The 16873-nt window shown below is 31.7% G+C and overlaps 1 protein-coding gene across 2 annotated transcripts in view; it reads left to right on the forward strand.

Annotated features, from left to right (window-relative positions):
- The first annotated feature begins 8370 nt into the window (after positions 1-8370).
- Positions 8371-16873, forward strand: part of LOC106471594 (protein RFT1 homolog) — a 31275-nt gene continuing 22772 nt past the window's right edge. Inside the window, exons 1-5 of one of the 2 annotated variants that reach the window (XM_013932242.2) lie at positions 8371-8576; positions 11476-11561; positions 13730-13846; positions 14220-14409; positions 15920-16021. In XM_013932242.2, the coding sequence (XP_013787696.1) occupies positions 8514-8576; positions 11476-11561; positions 13730-13846; positions 14220-14409; positions 15920-16021 (558 nt within the window). In that variant the 5' untranslated portion in view covers positions 8371-8513. Of the gene's footprint in view, positions 8577-9001; positions 9022-11475; positions 11562-13729; positions 13847-14219; positions 14410-15919; positions 16022-16873 lie in introns of those variants that run through there. The other variant, XM_022400061.1, reaches the window with a different exon arrangement.

Below are 16873 nucleotides of genomic sequence, written 5' to 3' on the forward strand. Positions count from 1 at the left end.
GAAATGGTAAACTTTTAAGTCATAGCCGTATTCCATGATGCTATATTTAACTCCTAGATGCACTTTTCTTCTATGCCTATCATATGATACATTAACATATTATTTACATCAGTCGATGAAGGAAAATCTATAGCCTTAGATATGACTTATAGCTGAATAATGGTGCTTGCAAATCTAATTTGATTCATCATTTGAAATGGTTTTCCCTGTATAGTTATATTATTTTTGAACATGATGCCTGCACTGCTTAATTATTATGAAAATACGCCATTTCTTGTAATTTCAAATCAGCCTTTTCCATCATTTTCAGTCAGTCTTGTTTATAACTAGCAAAAGTCTACTGTTTATCTGTCTCTGTATTCTAGTAGAGCATTCGGGGCACTTCTTTCTCAGCACTTCTTTAAAAAACTTTAAAGAACTCTACAAAAATCAATACCATTTAGCCTGGCCCAAATTGGATTTCACACGAAAAAGTAAGGCAAAAATGGTTCAAATACCAACTTCTTTCTAAAAGTTATATATTTATTGTGAAATTTAATGGGTTAAATTATGTTGTGCCACTTCTTTCTCTGCATATTCTTAAAGGACTACATCCTCTCTACAAAAATAAATACCATTTAGCCTGGTCCAAAGTGGATTTTATAGGTAAGAAACAGGGCAAATATGGCACATACGCAAACTTCTTTCTAAAAGCTATATATTTATTATAAAATTTAAGGAGTGAAATTATTTTGGGCCACTTCTTTCTCTGAACATTCCTTATAGACCACATTCCCTGTACATAAATCAATACCATTTTTTGATACAAAAGATTAGCAGACTTACAAAGAATACTTTTTTTTAAGTTTTACAACTAGACCATTAAATATGAAGTTTGAAGTAAATGTTATTATATTTTCAGTTCTATTCAAAAATGGACTATAGAATCTTCATTTTAACGTTTATTGTTGCATTTTTTTCTGTTAGAAAAAGCTGTAGAATTATACTCAGAAGTCACCCTTTCTCTGATTAACACTACATGTACCATTCTAACTCCATGTGTCAGGACTTATTGCATTACATCTGGTGTAGCAACTGTTTCTCCATTGCCTGGATTCTTCATTTCCTTCATCCCATCATAAAAATACCACTCATTGGCATGTTTTAGGCGGTGGAAGGATACATTACGTGCTCCAGTGTTGTAAGTTGTGCCCATTGGTTTACACCTTCGTTGAAAAAAGTATGCAAGACATTAGTAACAGCAAAAACATTATGAAGAGATTAACTTAATCTACAAATATAACCTTTTGGTCATTATTGCATACATTTTTCTTTACAAAAAAAAAAATATATATATATACAGTAACTCTTGTTGAAAGTGTTATTGTGTTAAATTTTTAAAAAGAAGTGTTGCTTGTACTTCATTAGAAGGTAGATTTAATTGCAATTAATTTTTGGTTTGTTATGAATTCAAAATTTTGAAACAAATAGGAACAAGCATACAAACAAAAGTCAACAGGTAAAAACGTAGTGAGCCGATAAATTCATATTTATCGTCTTCCAAGGACAGAGAGTGTTGATGGAAGTTCTGCAGAGCTTGATGGGGAGTACGAGGGTTCGTCTGCTGACATACTCATGATTATGACAAACAACATGCAGGGTAGACCATGATCAAACTTCTTCTAGATAAAGTAGTTCTCCCCTTGCAGGCTGTGTTTCCTTGCCTGTAGACAGAAAATATTGTGTCATTGAGTTCTTGCAGTTGCATGCATAAAAAGACTAACAGTTATTATATCAATTGCAACAAAATAGAGATTTTCAGTTCTGTAAAATCAGCTTCAATAATATATCAATTCTTCTGGTTCTTACAGTATTTTATATGTAAAACAGAGTAGTATTTTCAAAATCTAAAGGAACTTTTCAGGATTAAAATTTAGTAATGAACTGTTTTATTGATTTCTGATTTAATAATACAGATACATTATTTCACAACAGTCTTACCCTTTTCTTTTACATGGGAGAATGCGTCCTGATTGGGCCAATGCCCAAATATCCATTACTTCTTGGATTTCAGCAAAGTCACCGCACCTAGAGAGGATAGAAAAACTATTTAAACAACATATTTAAGCTCAGCTGTAAATTATTTAAGCTGTGTATTATAACCATGGATTCAACTTCATATTATTAAAATTGAGCTGTTGATGTCATGATTACAAATATAGTGAACATTTAAATAAACATTAACTTTCTTGCATTTTTATTAAAGATTGTAAAAATTCTACTCATTCTACTTCAATGAGATTTGAAGTTCTGACAGTTTTTGGTTTGGTACAGGAGGGTTTACTACAACTGTACTCCCCCCTCGTTGTTTGCAGGTATTTAAGACGGCAGACAACAAAGTCCTCTTCACTGCTAAATGCATCCCACGCAGTTCTGCTTTGGAATCGATCAAAGTATTTCAAACACTCAATTTTTTCTTTGATCCATTTTCCGCTGGAAAAGTGAATTATGTCACTCCATCCTTTCTTCTGAACACGGTAGCCTTCCCTTTTCTCAGGGATAATTTTGTTCCATTCCTCTATTGACAGTGTGACACTGAACTGTGATGGACAGCTGTCTGAAAGCCCAGCATTTCCATTTGTATCTTTTCCTAAATTTAACATTCTTGTCATAGTTTCATCATGGAATTGGCCCACAGTAGAATATCCTTCAGGACTTTTTTTGGATATTGGTATTGATTCCGAGTACTATACGTTTGATTTACTCAGATCACTCTGAAAATCTTCATCACATTCCTGAGTATGTGCAGGTTCATGATCGCTATCAGAAGAATTCTTGTCATATTCTTTTAGAGTTTCCTTGGGGTGAATTGCAGAAGGTTTGAAGAGAGATCTTCTTCCTTTTGTCTGTTTACTTTGTTTTTTTATTGCAAAGAGGACAAAACCATGGAGAAATTACTTGGATGTCCATAATGCTTTTGTTACCAACACAAACAGGGTGAAACCAGTCTTTACATTGGCTACATTTAAAACGATTAATAAATCCAAGAAAAACAAATAGAAATTACCCACCTCTAGAAGCAAATAAAACATTATCACACACTAACCTTGAAAAGGCGGAAACATTTAATGAACACCTACAACACACATTACAGACACATCATGAACAAGACATGAATACCCATTTTTTAAATGAGATGAACACGTATGTAACACAAAACTTAAATCTACAAACATCACATTTCACTGTTAATACACAAAATGATCAAACTAACGACAATACAAAATATAATTATGTAATATATCAAATGACAAAAACTATAACAGAAATAGAAGTTCAACAAGCAATCAAAGTAATAAAAATAAAGTTCCGAGAGAAGACGACATTCAAGCTATCCTCCTAAAAAAAAATCACTCAGAGATTGTTTGAACACCTTACAGCCCTTTTCAACCTATCACTAAACTCTGGATACACGCCGGTTTCATGGAAACAAGCGTCCGATCAGCCTGAACATTTGTGTATGCAAAATTTTAGAAAGAATAATCAGTAGTCCACATTCATGGAGAACACTTCAAAACTACCAAAACTCCAAACTGGATTTAGAAAATTCAGACAGACTACCGATTAACTAGTTCGACAAAACAGAATCAATCATAGATAGTTTTAATAATAAGTCATGCACTGTCGCATGTGGAAGAGGTCATCTGGACCTGACCCTCCCAGGTCTATAAGACCTATACACCAATTATAAGAACAGCAGCAACTTCTCGGAGTAATTTATTCCTGAGACAGGTGTTCCTCAGGAAGGGGTGGTTAGCCCTATTTTATTCATCATGTATGTTAACAATATGCTTCTAAAAGATCCGAATCTCGGATACTCGTCACATTTCCTAGACGATGCGGCAGTCGGGAAAAATGCTCCCACTCCATACATTGCAGCTACAAACCTCTAACCTCAAATAATTAGAAAAGTTCAATACTGCCAAAAATATCGCATTAAAATTTAATTCCCCAAAGAATTAATTAGTAGTTTTTGCAAAACTAATAAAGCACAAAAAAGACCCACCTAAAAGCCTATATGAACAGAGCACTTCTTCAGACTACGACATCAGCAAAATTTCTAGGACTAACGTATGACTCTAAATTAACATGGAATAAACATTTAAACTATATAACGACTAAAGTCTGGCAACGCACGAACTATGCCAGGAGTCTAACGGGTGGAAACAGTGGAACAACAGTCGATAACATAATCAAAATCTTTAAAACATATATACGACCAGTGATTTAATATGTGCATCACCTACATGGATTAACATAGCACCTAAACAAGTTAAAAGTAAATTACAAACAGTTCGGAACTCGCTACTTAGAACAGCATACAAAGTACTAAGATCAACATCCTCAAAATTCATGCACAATTATGCAAAAATAGAAACACTAACGATAGACTCCTACATAGTGTGCTAAATTATTTCGCCAAACATTGGCCCCAAAACGACCTACTATATAAATTTAATTGTTATCGCATACATGAAGAAGATAGCCCTAAGTATCTCTCCCCAGTTAATATATATATATAAGAAATGAAAATAAATTAAGGCCGCCTAATGCTAGACTACTATAATTTAGCATTGATTTTAAATTACTGTGACAGCATTGAAACGGTATATATGTAAATGCTTTATTAGAAACTTAGAATGAATGAAAAAATGCGAAAAATACATTTTGAGCTTTTCGCGAAGTGTAGAACTTTACACAAACAAATTGAAGCGAAAGTGTATTAAAGCATTGATAGTACAATAATGACCTACATGGACATGGCCTTGAAAGGGGTCAGAGTAAGTGCATGGACAAAATACCCTTGTAGTAATTAAGTTAATATTATACAGAAGTCATTCAACATGTGCTGGAGGGAGGAAGAGGTCGAACGAACCTGACCCTCCCAGGTATATAAGATCTCAATCCCGATCCGACAAGAAGAACTATAGAGGAGGAGGTAGAGGTCAAACTGCACTTGACCCTCCCAGGTCTTCACAATACCTAAATTCCGATGATGGTAATGCCTAGAGGAAAACATTATTTGGCTTCCGTGGAGAAAAGTCCAGTTACGCAAATATTTTAGAATCTATTGTTTTATGTTTTTTCTTTATCCTACAACAAGGACATAACTTTTGATTAAAAAAATATGAATATTTTTCTCATTTTGGGGAAAAAATATAAAAAGACATAAAAATATATCAATCTACAAACATGATGACATGCTCTTTGACCTCTGACCATAGAAAGACCCGTAGCAAGAAAGTTAAATCCCACAGTAATAATTAAAGTGAAAAAATAGTGGGCATATGTGTAAAGTATACCCTCTGTTGTACAGATCCACACTGGGTCAGGCTTTATGGTAATGATTCTCATGCAAAGAATGTCCAACTTCAATGATATGCAGAGAAAAATGTGGCCCCAAATAATTTCACTCCTTCAATTTCGCAATAAATTAATATATAGCTTTTTGAAAGAAGTTTGCACATCTGCCATATTTGCCCTGTTTTTTACCTATGAAACCCAATTTGGGCCGGACTAAATGGTATTGATTTTTGTACAGGGGATGTGGCCCTTAAAGAATGTGCAGAGAAAGAAGTGGCCAAAAATAATTTCACTCCTTAAATTTCGCAACAAATATATAACTTTTGGAAAGGAGTTGACACATGCACCATCTCTTACCTCTCTCTTTTTTTTTTGTTTCATTTTTACCCATGAGACCCACTTTTGGCACGGCTAAATGTTTTTAGTTTTTGAAGTGGATCTATAATAGTGGATCTTGAATAGTATGCAGAGAAAAAAAAAGTGTTCTAAAGTAATTCAACCCTTTAAATTCGTAGGTTAGTAATGATTCTAAACAGATGTGAATAAGATGCTGCATAAATATAAATAAAAACCATAAATATAAAGAATCTTTACTTGTTTCTAGATTTAAGCCATAAATCAATCACGTGAATGAAATGCTGCACGAATAAGAGGCTACGCGAATATGAAACTGTGAATAAGAAGCCAACTTCGGCCTCGTTTTGTAGATGTACCACAGAACTATGTGGAATGGTAACATTTTGCAGAAGTTCATACACATTTGGTTTGGTTACCTCTTGAAAGCAGTAGTTTTCAAGTACCTTACTGATCTTTAGAGAATATTCACACCTATATTTAAAGGAAGGGCATTGGAAAGATATGTAGTGATCATCGTCTTTCTCATAAAGAACATATTTAAAGTGTAATACCTACTCTCTTCTCTAGCAGCCAGATTGTTCCATAGTTATAAAGAAGCTGGCTAGTAGTACGGTAAGTTCCAAACATGTATTGTTTATATGTCTAATAAATACCATATTTCTTTTGTATAATGAAAAAACAACCATAAAATTCCAGAACAGTATCATATTTATTTCACTCAATGGTTTGTTTCTACATCTTCAGTAGCGACCTGATAGTTGCACTGCTAGATTCATAGTGCGTAACAGACAGTTACAAGCACACTTTTAAATCTATACCATAGACCAATTATGAGTATGGAATAAGGCCACGTTGATAGCATTGTTACGACAGCGGAGGTCACGTGACGCTAGTAACACGCCACGCGCTTCTAGAACGTTCATAAAGCGTCGGGAGACTACTAGATATGGGGTAGTCTTGTATATATAAGACCGGCCAAGAAGCGACGGGAACAATATGTAATTGAACTGCGGACAGAGTATTGTTGAGTTGAGCACGTGAGACGTTCGTTGTGAATTATAGTGTTTGTTATAGCGCGACTGTGAAAATTAAGTGCATTGCAAAGTTGTATTCAGAAAGAATAAACCAGTTTTATTTAAGAAAGGACTTGCGTCACTAAAGTTTCGTCGGAACGAAATTTACGGAAAATTAACTAACGAACGGAGACGTAACAATATTGTTTACATCAAAACGCAAACAAAAATATACAGCAACTTCAATGTCTAACAACATGAACGTAGGTTTGCAGCCTAAATTTATAGTGAAAACCTTTTGAATATTGATGTAAAAAAGATATACAGAACAACGACAAACAAATATTCTGCATACAATCAATGTAATATCTGCAAGATAAAGAAATGTTTCGCAAACGACGCAGGAGCAGGGGATAAATCACAATAAAAATGTTATTTATAAAATATTTTGTAAAATATGCAATGGATTTTACATTACATCTTCTGTATTACATGACAGATTTATTGAAAACGTAAGTTTGTTGCTGAGTGCAAAGCTACACAATGGATTATACATAATCTGCCCACTGTGGGTATCGAAACCTAATTTTTAGCATTATAAGCTCTTACCGCTGAATCACTGGGGTTGAACACATAGGATCCTTAAATCAATTCAATAAAGATGTCATTGCCATGGTGGGCTACTGCGTAGAAAAACATGGTAGACCGATGTCTGATTGTTCTTTACAACTAGAAATCCTCGCTACATCTAATGTTTTCTTGACCATAAATATAAAGAATCTTTACTTGTTTCTAAATTTAAGCCATAAATCAATCACGATACAGGATGAATATTATGATCATATAGCTTTGTTTATTCCCTCTTGTTAATATTTAAATTAATTTTTGTTGTTTTAACTATAATATATTTTACAGTTGTTTATTTTGTGTTCCATATCTCTTTTTACTTCAATGTTCATATCATTTTCACTTTAACTTTAGGCCACCCCCAGTGGCACAGCGGTATGCCTGCGGACTTACAACGCTAGAATCCGGGTTTCGATACCCGTGGTAGGCAGAGCAAAGATAGCCCATCGTGTAGCTTTGTGCTAAATAACAAACAAACAAACTTAGTTTTAGGCTGCATACCTACTTTCATGTTGTTAGACAATGGTATTACAGTAGATGTTGATCGCATTGTTGTGTGAATTACCAAAAATATAAAGATTTAATATTTTACTTTCGAGAAACATGATGCAGTGCATTCTGTATGTTCATATAGATGATGTTGCACCTTTTAACATGAAAATATTTCTACTGTCATTTAATTCATAAGCATATTATACAGTATAACATTTTCTTGGTGATGCGTATGCATTTATCAACTTAATAAAAATATAACTTAAACTCAAACATGTTTGTTTTACCACCTTTGGTAATTATATATTTTTAGAAACTAGGAGTACAAATACATTTATTTATTTTTTCACTTAAATGTTATGTGTTCGCGTGTTTTATAAATCAGATACATATTATTAAAATATATATATTTATATATTTGTATTTGAAATTGTTGTTACTTTCCCAGGAATGAGTCAAATTACACAATACACCAGAATAAAATATAACACTAATTATTTGGCTTTCTAGATGGCGTTGTAAATTGTTATATGTACACGTGCACTAGGTTGTCAGACGTTCTAGTTGTAATTGTTCGATAATTATTTATATTGTATTAGGAAATTTCTTGCTTAACAGTAGCAAAATAACTGTCGTATGATATTTTCAGAACTGAAGAACACGAACTAATCTAAAGTAGAAATGACAAAAGGAAGCTTGTTTTCAGTTGCTGCTCGATCCGCTTCGTATAATATAATTCTTCAAGTATGACGAAATTGAAATTTTGATGTACTTGTAATTTTTTATACATGGGCGCCCGCAGGAAGGGACAAGAGGGGGCACTTGCCCCCTCACATTTCATAAACAGTTGCACGTATATAATGTTAAATTAATATCGTAGTTAAGCTAAATGTTTTTAGTAATGTTTATTAAAACTAAATTTGTGTTTGCGTTTAAATATACATAACACATATTCTTTTACTTTAGTCTGTTGACTTGCACTATTAAAGCTGATCCCCTATATACATGTTTTGACCCCTTGAACATATTTTTATGAACGCCCATGCTTGTATAACTTGTACTTGTAGTGTTAACTTGTGTTAATATTGCTATTAGTATTTACTATTACTTGTCTTAGCCCTAAATTTTCAATTTCCACAATCTAGTCTGGAACATTATTTGGAAATATTTGGAGTTATATACATATACTGTAAGTTGTAGGTTAAAAATGGAAATACTGTTGTGTAAGACTTGGAAGTTGGAAGTGCTTTGGGATAGATATGTATAGTATACTTGATAAACTAATATTATTAATGAACAATTTGTGGAAACATGAGCTGTCAACATTTTGTCTTGTGTCTCATATTGAATGACAAAATATATGCATTAGTTGAAGCTAAGTCAAACACCCTTTTTGGTATGAATGTTTTTTGTTTTTTATAATATTTCGTGGGCAATATATCAAAATGGATATTCCTTCATATACTGACTTAGAGAAAAATTCAAGACAATAATATGTGGAGATAACTAAAAAGTAAAATAACCTAGCATATAAATACAGCTACAATGAAAGCTTATTTTGTAATTCAATAGAGTGCTGCTTTGAATGATAACAAGTAATTGTTAACTTTCATGAAAGTTTGAGGCAGAGTGAAATTTAGAGTGGTGGTGGTTCCCTCTATATTTTTATAGATTTGGAGTTTTATTTCTAGGTGATAACTTTAGGTGTAACAAAAGTAGATATCCTTTTAAACATACTTGTAAAATGTAGGAATACACCTATTGCACCTTGCATACTCAAATGCCATGCATCCCATCAGTCACAAAATAAAATCCTTTCCCCCAGCAAAAAAATTCTGATAGAAAACCTTTGAGTTACGATGTGTCAAACCGTATGCAGTTTTGACATAAATTGTCATCTATTTAATTTCTAATGGGCAACAGGGAACCATTTGGCCCATATTGACTATCTCATTTTCTATTATTACCCTACTTCATCTTGCATATAGAAACCTCTCATGTCTATTTCTGAGATTCTTTAAAATACATAATTCCTTCTCATACTCCCTCAGTGTTACATATTCTGCTGCATCTGATTACAAACTATTTCATAGGCTGACTACCTTAACAGAAAAATAACATTGATTTAACTATAGTTGTATCTGAGTTTTCCACATCTTAAAGTAGTGTTACTTTAGATACTGTCTGCAGAGTTCTTCATAAGACTGTCATCTGGATTTATGAATTCCAGACCTCTATCAATGTATATATATATATATATAGTTTTTCAGTATCCCTGTATACTGTATCTGGTATTTGTTCTCCTTTATCATGAACTGTTGCTAAATCAACAAAGTAGGGTAAAATGATTGGTTGATAACTCTGACATCAAATATATAATATCGTGTTGAATGGCACTCTGTAAAATGTCACAGCATGCACACTTCGAACTCCACCCCTGCACATAGGATTAATACATTACCTGTGCAGCTAGCCTAGTTAAGTAAGACATAGTTTGTGTGATCTGCCATTTTAGCCCTGTTAATTACATTGTGAGTTTCAGTGAAATTAATGAAAAGTTAAGAAAGTCTGGCAACTCTTTTCTGTTTTTTAAGTATAAAAAATTAATTTTGATAAGGGATTTCAATATCAACTAACATTTATTGCCTGCAGTGCAAGATTTGACATGGGAAAAACAACAACAAACAAATAAATAGCAACACACTTTTGATACTAGGCTTATGTTAATGTACTGCTGATGACATCAGTAACAACACCCACACACATATACATACATCTATATATATAGTGTAGGACATTGTTACTAACATTCAAACCAAACTAGCTAGTTGTTCCTACACACACTATAATCAATTTAATATATTGATATTGGAATAACAATGCATGTTTTCAATATACATTCTTAGAAGCTAACATAAAATGAAGTTAAAGAGGTAAAATGTTAAATGCATGGCATTTTTGGCTTGATTAAAAAAAATGAAGCTAACAGAAACATAAAACAACAGTCAAGATAACTTGTAAATTTGGCAGTAGTAGAAGAAGTTGTTAAATACTATTAGATCATCAATAAAATGCTGCATTATCAGAAAAAATCTTTGTTTTGTTCTGACCAAAATTCATCTTGTAATGCTTATTGATGGTTTATACATCCCTGAATGGCACAAATAACAGGACAACTGATAAAACCCTAGTGAATGCTTTACATTTCACAGTGATATTAAAATATTTTAAATATTGTTTCACATATGAGGATTGCCTATTTTATTCTGTATCTTTAATGATAATGTTTAAGTTTTTCTTGTAGATCATGTATAATTGTATTTTTGTGTGTGTAGGAATTGAGAAAAGTGATAATACAGGTGTATTAGTAAATAAAATGAAATTTTTTAAAGTAAGATTTTTTCAGCTTTGTTGCATACTTTCTTTCTCTTATGTAGTCTATATGCTAAAACCAAACTGCAGTTTTTTTTTGCATGCACAAAATTATGATTGTGAAATAATCTCACAAATAGCTAGCATTTCAAATAAGATTTGCCTTTTTTCTTTATTGGAAAGTCTTTTATATACTTTTTAAGATATAAAATATATAAGATATATATATTTGTGAGAATGCATACTAAAAGCTGATATTTTATTTTTACAGGTTTGTATGAGGCTGTTGACTTTTCTTTTGAATGCTTTCATACTTCGTTATATTACCAAGGAAGCATTAGGAGTGATCAATGTGAGGTTGGTATTATTTTTAAACCCATGAGTGCAAGCATTATAAGATGATTGAATAATAAACATTTTCAGGAACCTTGCATTTTCTAGCACTTAATGTTTGTCTAGGTAACAGTTAGTAATAAAGAGAATACATGAAACTGCAAGGTAGCATTTCAAAATATTTTCTTGATACATCAAATAAAGAATACTTTTCTCAGTCTTGCATTTCTTCCTTTAATTTATTGCCTGGCATGGCCTGATGGTCAGGGCATTTGACTCACAATCTAAAGGTCTTGGGTTTCACTCCCCCCCTTTCAGCTGTGGGGCATTATAATGTGACTGTGAGTTCCACTATTCATTGATAAAAATAGCTCAGGAGTTTGTGGTGGATAGCATTGACTAGCTGCCTCCCATTTAGTCTGTCAGTGCTAAATTAGGGACAGCTAGTGCACATAGCTCTTGAGTAGCTTTTGCACAAAATGCAAAACAAACCATCCATTTAACTTATTAATGTAGTATTGAGGTACACTGATATCTTTCAGAAAATGAACATGCACAATACAGCAGGTTATGGAAAAACCATGCATAGAATAATGTTGAACATGAATAGCAATGACTTAAATCAAACACGAGGGAACAAATAAATAGAATGTATATTCAAAAACAGTGCAATTCTTGAGTTAACTAGTTGGCTTTTAATTTCTGTTTTATGACTTCTGCTTGCTGGGGTAGGAGAACACCATTTTCGCTTCAGACAAAAGTCTTAGTGCACAATCTTAGGTTACCTACATTCTCATTACAAATATTCAAATGAAATAAATCTCTAACTTATACTAACTTGTACAAGCATCTATGCCACCCCTTGAAATGAGTATGAACTCACTCCATGAAGGCATGACACAGAAAAAGCAAAGCAAGTATAAGCCTTATTGAATAATTATTGCACAATGCAACCTTTGTCTAAGCTAGTGGACTAATGCAAGTTCAACTTTTTGTACACCTGGCTTACAAGAATGTCACTAACTAAATGGTATGTAAACTAGATACATAAGAATTGTAAGAACAAATTTGAATGATTTTCCTAGTCTATATGGCTTATATATATATATATATATGTGTGTAAATTGAAAAATATCAATTATTTCAGATTTAATCTAATAGGTTTACAGCCTTTAAAAAATGATTATTCTTTTCCATTATACCCCCTGCAACTGTTACTGTTAAGCCTAGTGTTTAAGAACCAGTTATGTTAGGTTTTTTATCATTAGTTTGTCTTCATACTAAAGTAATAAAGTTTATTTTTGATTATATGGAACTTAGAAATACAACTTTATTATAAGTAACAATAACTAGTCTTTGATGTATAAATAATGTTAATAATACAATGTATTAGCCTGATTTATATTATAACCTACCTCTAACTATTGGCTGAATTTTAAACTAATGGATCTAAGTTCAAGTAAACAAGTTAATCCTTAAAACATGAAGAGACAATAAACTAGTTTTTAGATTGTATTTATTTAATAAATACAATCTATTTAACCTATTTTATGATTTACTTTATTGTGAAGACAAACTAGTGATAAAAAAAAATCTATAATTGGTTCTTAAGTATTAGGCTTAACAGTAACAGTTGCGAGGGTATAACTGAAAAGTACCAAAAATAATTTTTTTTCAGTTATGTAACATTGCATTTGCTAGAATAATTTACAAAGATTAAGTAAAAACTATTATCATACTGTTTAATTGCATAAAAAAATTAAGCATTTGATTGCAGATTTAGTTTTTATTTTGCTGAAGAAGTGTTTCAACAGTGTTAAACATATTTTCTGTATTTGCAACTGTCTAGTTTTGGTTTTGTGTAGGCAATTTTTATTAGTAATCAAAATATATTAAAACCACTGATTTATAAACAGTTTCAACTTAGTTACTTTCTTTACATAAATTACTTTTACATGCAATATTAAGATGCATATCTTACAATAACTCTGTTGTATTAAAATATGATTAGATATCAGCCAAAGATGTCACTGTATGTTGAGACATCTTAAGGAATTAGTGAATTATGGGAAGAAACAAATTGAATAATAGTGTTCAAATAGCCACTGTAAGTCTGTTCATATATGGAATTTTTGTATTGTGTGTTTAACTCACTTTTTTATTCATAGAATGTTTTGGTTTAACACAAATAGGTTGATGCTGTTGTACACAACAACCCAGTTTCTGAGTAGGGAGGCATTTAGGAGAGCATGCCTCAGTAATCCTGATGGAGGGAAGTGGCCTCAAGTGATTAATCTGCTCTGGATTACGTAAGTAAGAAATGTTTTTACTTTTTTATTTTGCTTTAGAAGAGAGAGACAAGGTCTATTTGAAAACTGTGATAATATATATACAGGGCCATTACTTCACTGATTTTTTTAATTATATTGCATTTTTTGATTTGTTAATTTGTTCTGGAGAGGCTAGTACCCTGGATTTCTGTCTGTTAACTTTTTCCACTCCCTGCTAAATCTTTTGTTTTATCACTTGAACTTTTGGTTTGTAGTTTTTTTTTGTGATTTTGTTCTAAGTATGTTTAACTTGTTGTTATTAATAGCATTGTATTGAAGCTCTGTGGAAGGATGTGTATTTTTTCTACAATGTGCATTTTCATAAATATTTTTACTTGTATATTTTGAACAGAGTTCCAGTGTCAGTTGTATGTGGTACAGTTTTGCGCCTGATATGGCTATATGTCCTTGAACCTCCTAATCCTGAAGTTGTGCCTGCCTATGAGTTAGGTGTGAATGTCATTGTTATATCTGTTGTTCTGGAGATGATGGCTGAACCATTGTTTGTTATTGGCCAGGTCTTCAAATTTGTTAAGCTAAGGGTAAGTAGTATATTGATAGGTCATTTGATGTATGATGTTTTTCATAATTTTCACAGAGAATAAAAAAATTAGAATGCAAACCCATTTATTTGAATTAATGCTTGTAATATTTACTTGATGTTTCACTTGTCCATTATTTAAAAGAGATTAAATACAAATTGATCTAGTTGAACTAATGCGTGTAATATTTACTCTTATTTCATGAATAAGATTTATAATTGTGAAGCTTTTATTTGTTGTTGCATTTTCTTTTTAGCTCAGTAAAATGTGATCATTTCATATTTGTGTTTTTGTTTTACTTTCTTATCAGTGTTTATAGAGTTGATTCCAACAAATTGTTATTTAATTGTATTTTGCATACCTATGCTTTTTTCTTATTGTGGGTTATCCTCTTTTGTTAGCCACGAGAATATGTTTGCATTACACACTTATTAGTATCCCCTTTATTTATTTGTTTTTCTTGAACTAGTTTCTTAATAAATCATATGTTATTTTTGTTTACAAAGCTACAGCAGTGAACAGAACTTTAAAAAATGGCACCTTTTTGAAATAAAAAATTTACATGTGATGGAGGAAGTTCAAACTAACTTCTGATATGTTCACTTTTACATCAGAGTGTATAAATGGATTTTTTATTGTAAAATGAAATTCAATAATATTGTTGTTTAAGATTTTTTTTCAGTTTGATTATGATAGTATTAATTTACTTCACTAAAATTCAAAGAAATAAAAAAAAAAGCTGTGTAAATACAAAAAATATTTACAGAAGACTTTAGTGGATAATGGTTTGGCAATGCACTTTTATCAAGAGGCAGGAATACTGCAGTTTCTTGAACTAAGTGCATAACCAGTATTAGGAGAATAAATACACACACAAACACATGTGCTGTTAACTACTTCTGTCTACCAATTTTTTTGGTTATGTATGTTTATTTTAATGTTAAACAAATTTGTGGCGTGCCTGTGTTCTAGATTTAATAATTATATATAAACATAGTAATAAATGAATATTGTATTTCTTCTATGAACCTGTTTAAATTTACTTTTTAAGTATGATGAACAGATTTAATTTAATCTATTTAAACATTATACCCTAGGTTAAAAATTGTAAGAAATTAAAGTTATTTCCCTTGTCAAAACCAGGAAGTGATAAATTTAAATGTATAAAAGTATTTTCTATAAAAGCTATGTATTTTTCAAAACTTCAACATTCATTAACTAGAACAAAATTGAGTTTAAAAATACTTTATTTTGTGTTCTCATTTACATATTCTCTTTGCTTTTATATCATACTTCATACATATAGATTTGTAGTTATTTTGCTTTAACTGCATTTGAAATTTATAATAGCCACTCTGCAAACTTAGTTGTCAATAAGGAAGCACTGGTATTTAAAATCATATGCAAGTATCTTAAGTTAAATCCAAGAGTTCTGTGTGTTTTATTCTTGAGAATGCTTTTCATTTTAATCATTTACTAACAAACTGTATGAAATATTTTCTCTTTTCAGGTTATTTTGGAGGGATTGGCTCTGTTGATACGTTGTGTTGTAATGGCTTCATTAACAGTTTATTTTCCACAACGTCCTCTGACCATTTTTTCTATTGGACAGGTAATTTGTTAGAAATTTGTGCCTGATAATTCATGTGCTCAACAAACAAATTCTATGTTTTTGTCTCAGATTATTTCAGGTATTCAAGAACCACTAGTTTGGCTACTTTGAAAAACTAATTATAGAATTTTAGCTCATAAATACTCAGTACCTATTACTATGTTAGATTTGATATGTTGGGATAAGTAATATTTGAAATGATTTTTCTTTCGTAGCTGACACATTGTTTCAACTTTTATATAGTATTTTTGTTAATTGTGATCTACCAGAGATTCAGTATTATTTATATATGCATAACAATGTACTTAATAGCAATGAAGTAAAAGCAAAACATATTTTATTTGTTAATTGAATACTGAATACCTAGACTTGTTCACAAATCTGATCAGCTATCTATGAAAAGGATTAGATATAACAGTTGTTAGTGATGTGTTTGTATGCCATGTAGTGCAACTTGTAACAGTTAAATGGTTAAAGGTTCCCATGCTTCCTAGAAAGTCCTGGCAAATTGTTAAAACTTTTGAAAGACCCTGGAAACTTAAAATAGGCCCTACTGTGATTGCTATGTATGGTAACAATGTGAGTATCACACAAACATCATCAGAAATCTGAGACACTTACTTACAGTGTCTATGCTTTCTCACTTGGCTTGAGCTTTCAACTACAGGTCTAACTTTAGACCTCAATTGTTGCATCATGAAGTTTTCTACCTAGTTGACAGTTTGTTATTTCACCAGGGCTTTCAATTAGCAGGAACCTGGGAGCTAATGGCCCTTCAAAATCCTGGAAGGCCTCTAAAATTTGTCTGTTAGGTACATGTAAAATTCCTTGGTAGATATTTTGGTTTGAAAA

Source organism: Limulus polyphemus, unplaced genomic scaffold (genome assembly GCF_000517525.1).
Source record: "Limulus polyphemus unplaced genomic scaffold, Limulus_polyphemus-2.1.2 Scaffold4, whole genome shotgun sequence".
In the NCBI taxonomy this organism is placed as follows: Eukaryota; Metazoa; Arthropoda; class Merostomata; order Xiphosura; family Limulidae; genus Limulus; species Limulus polyphemus.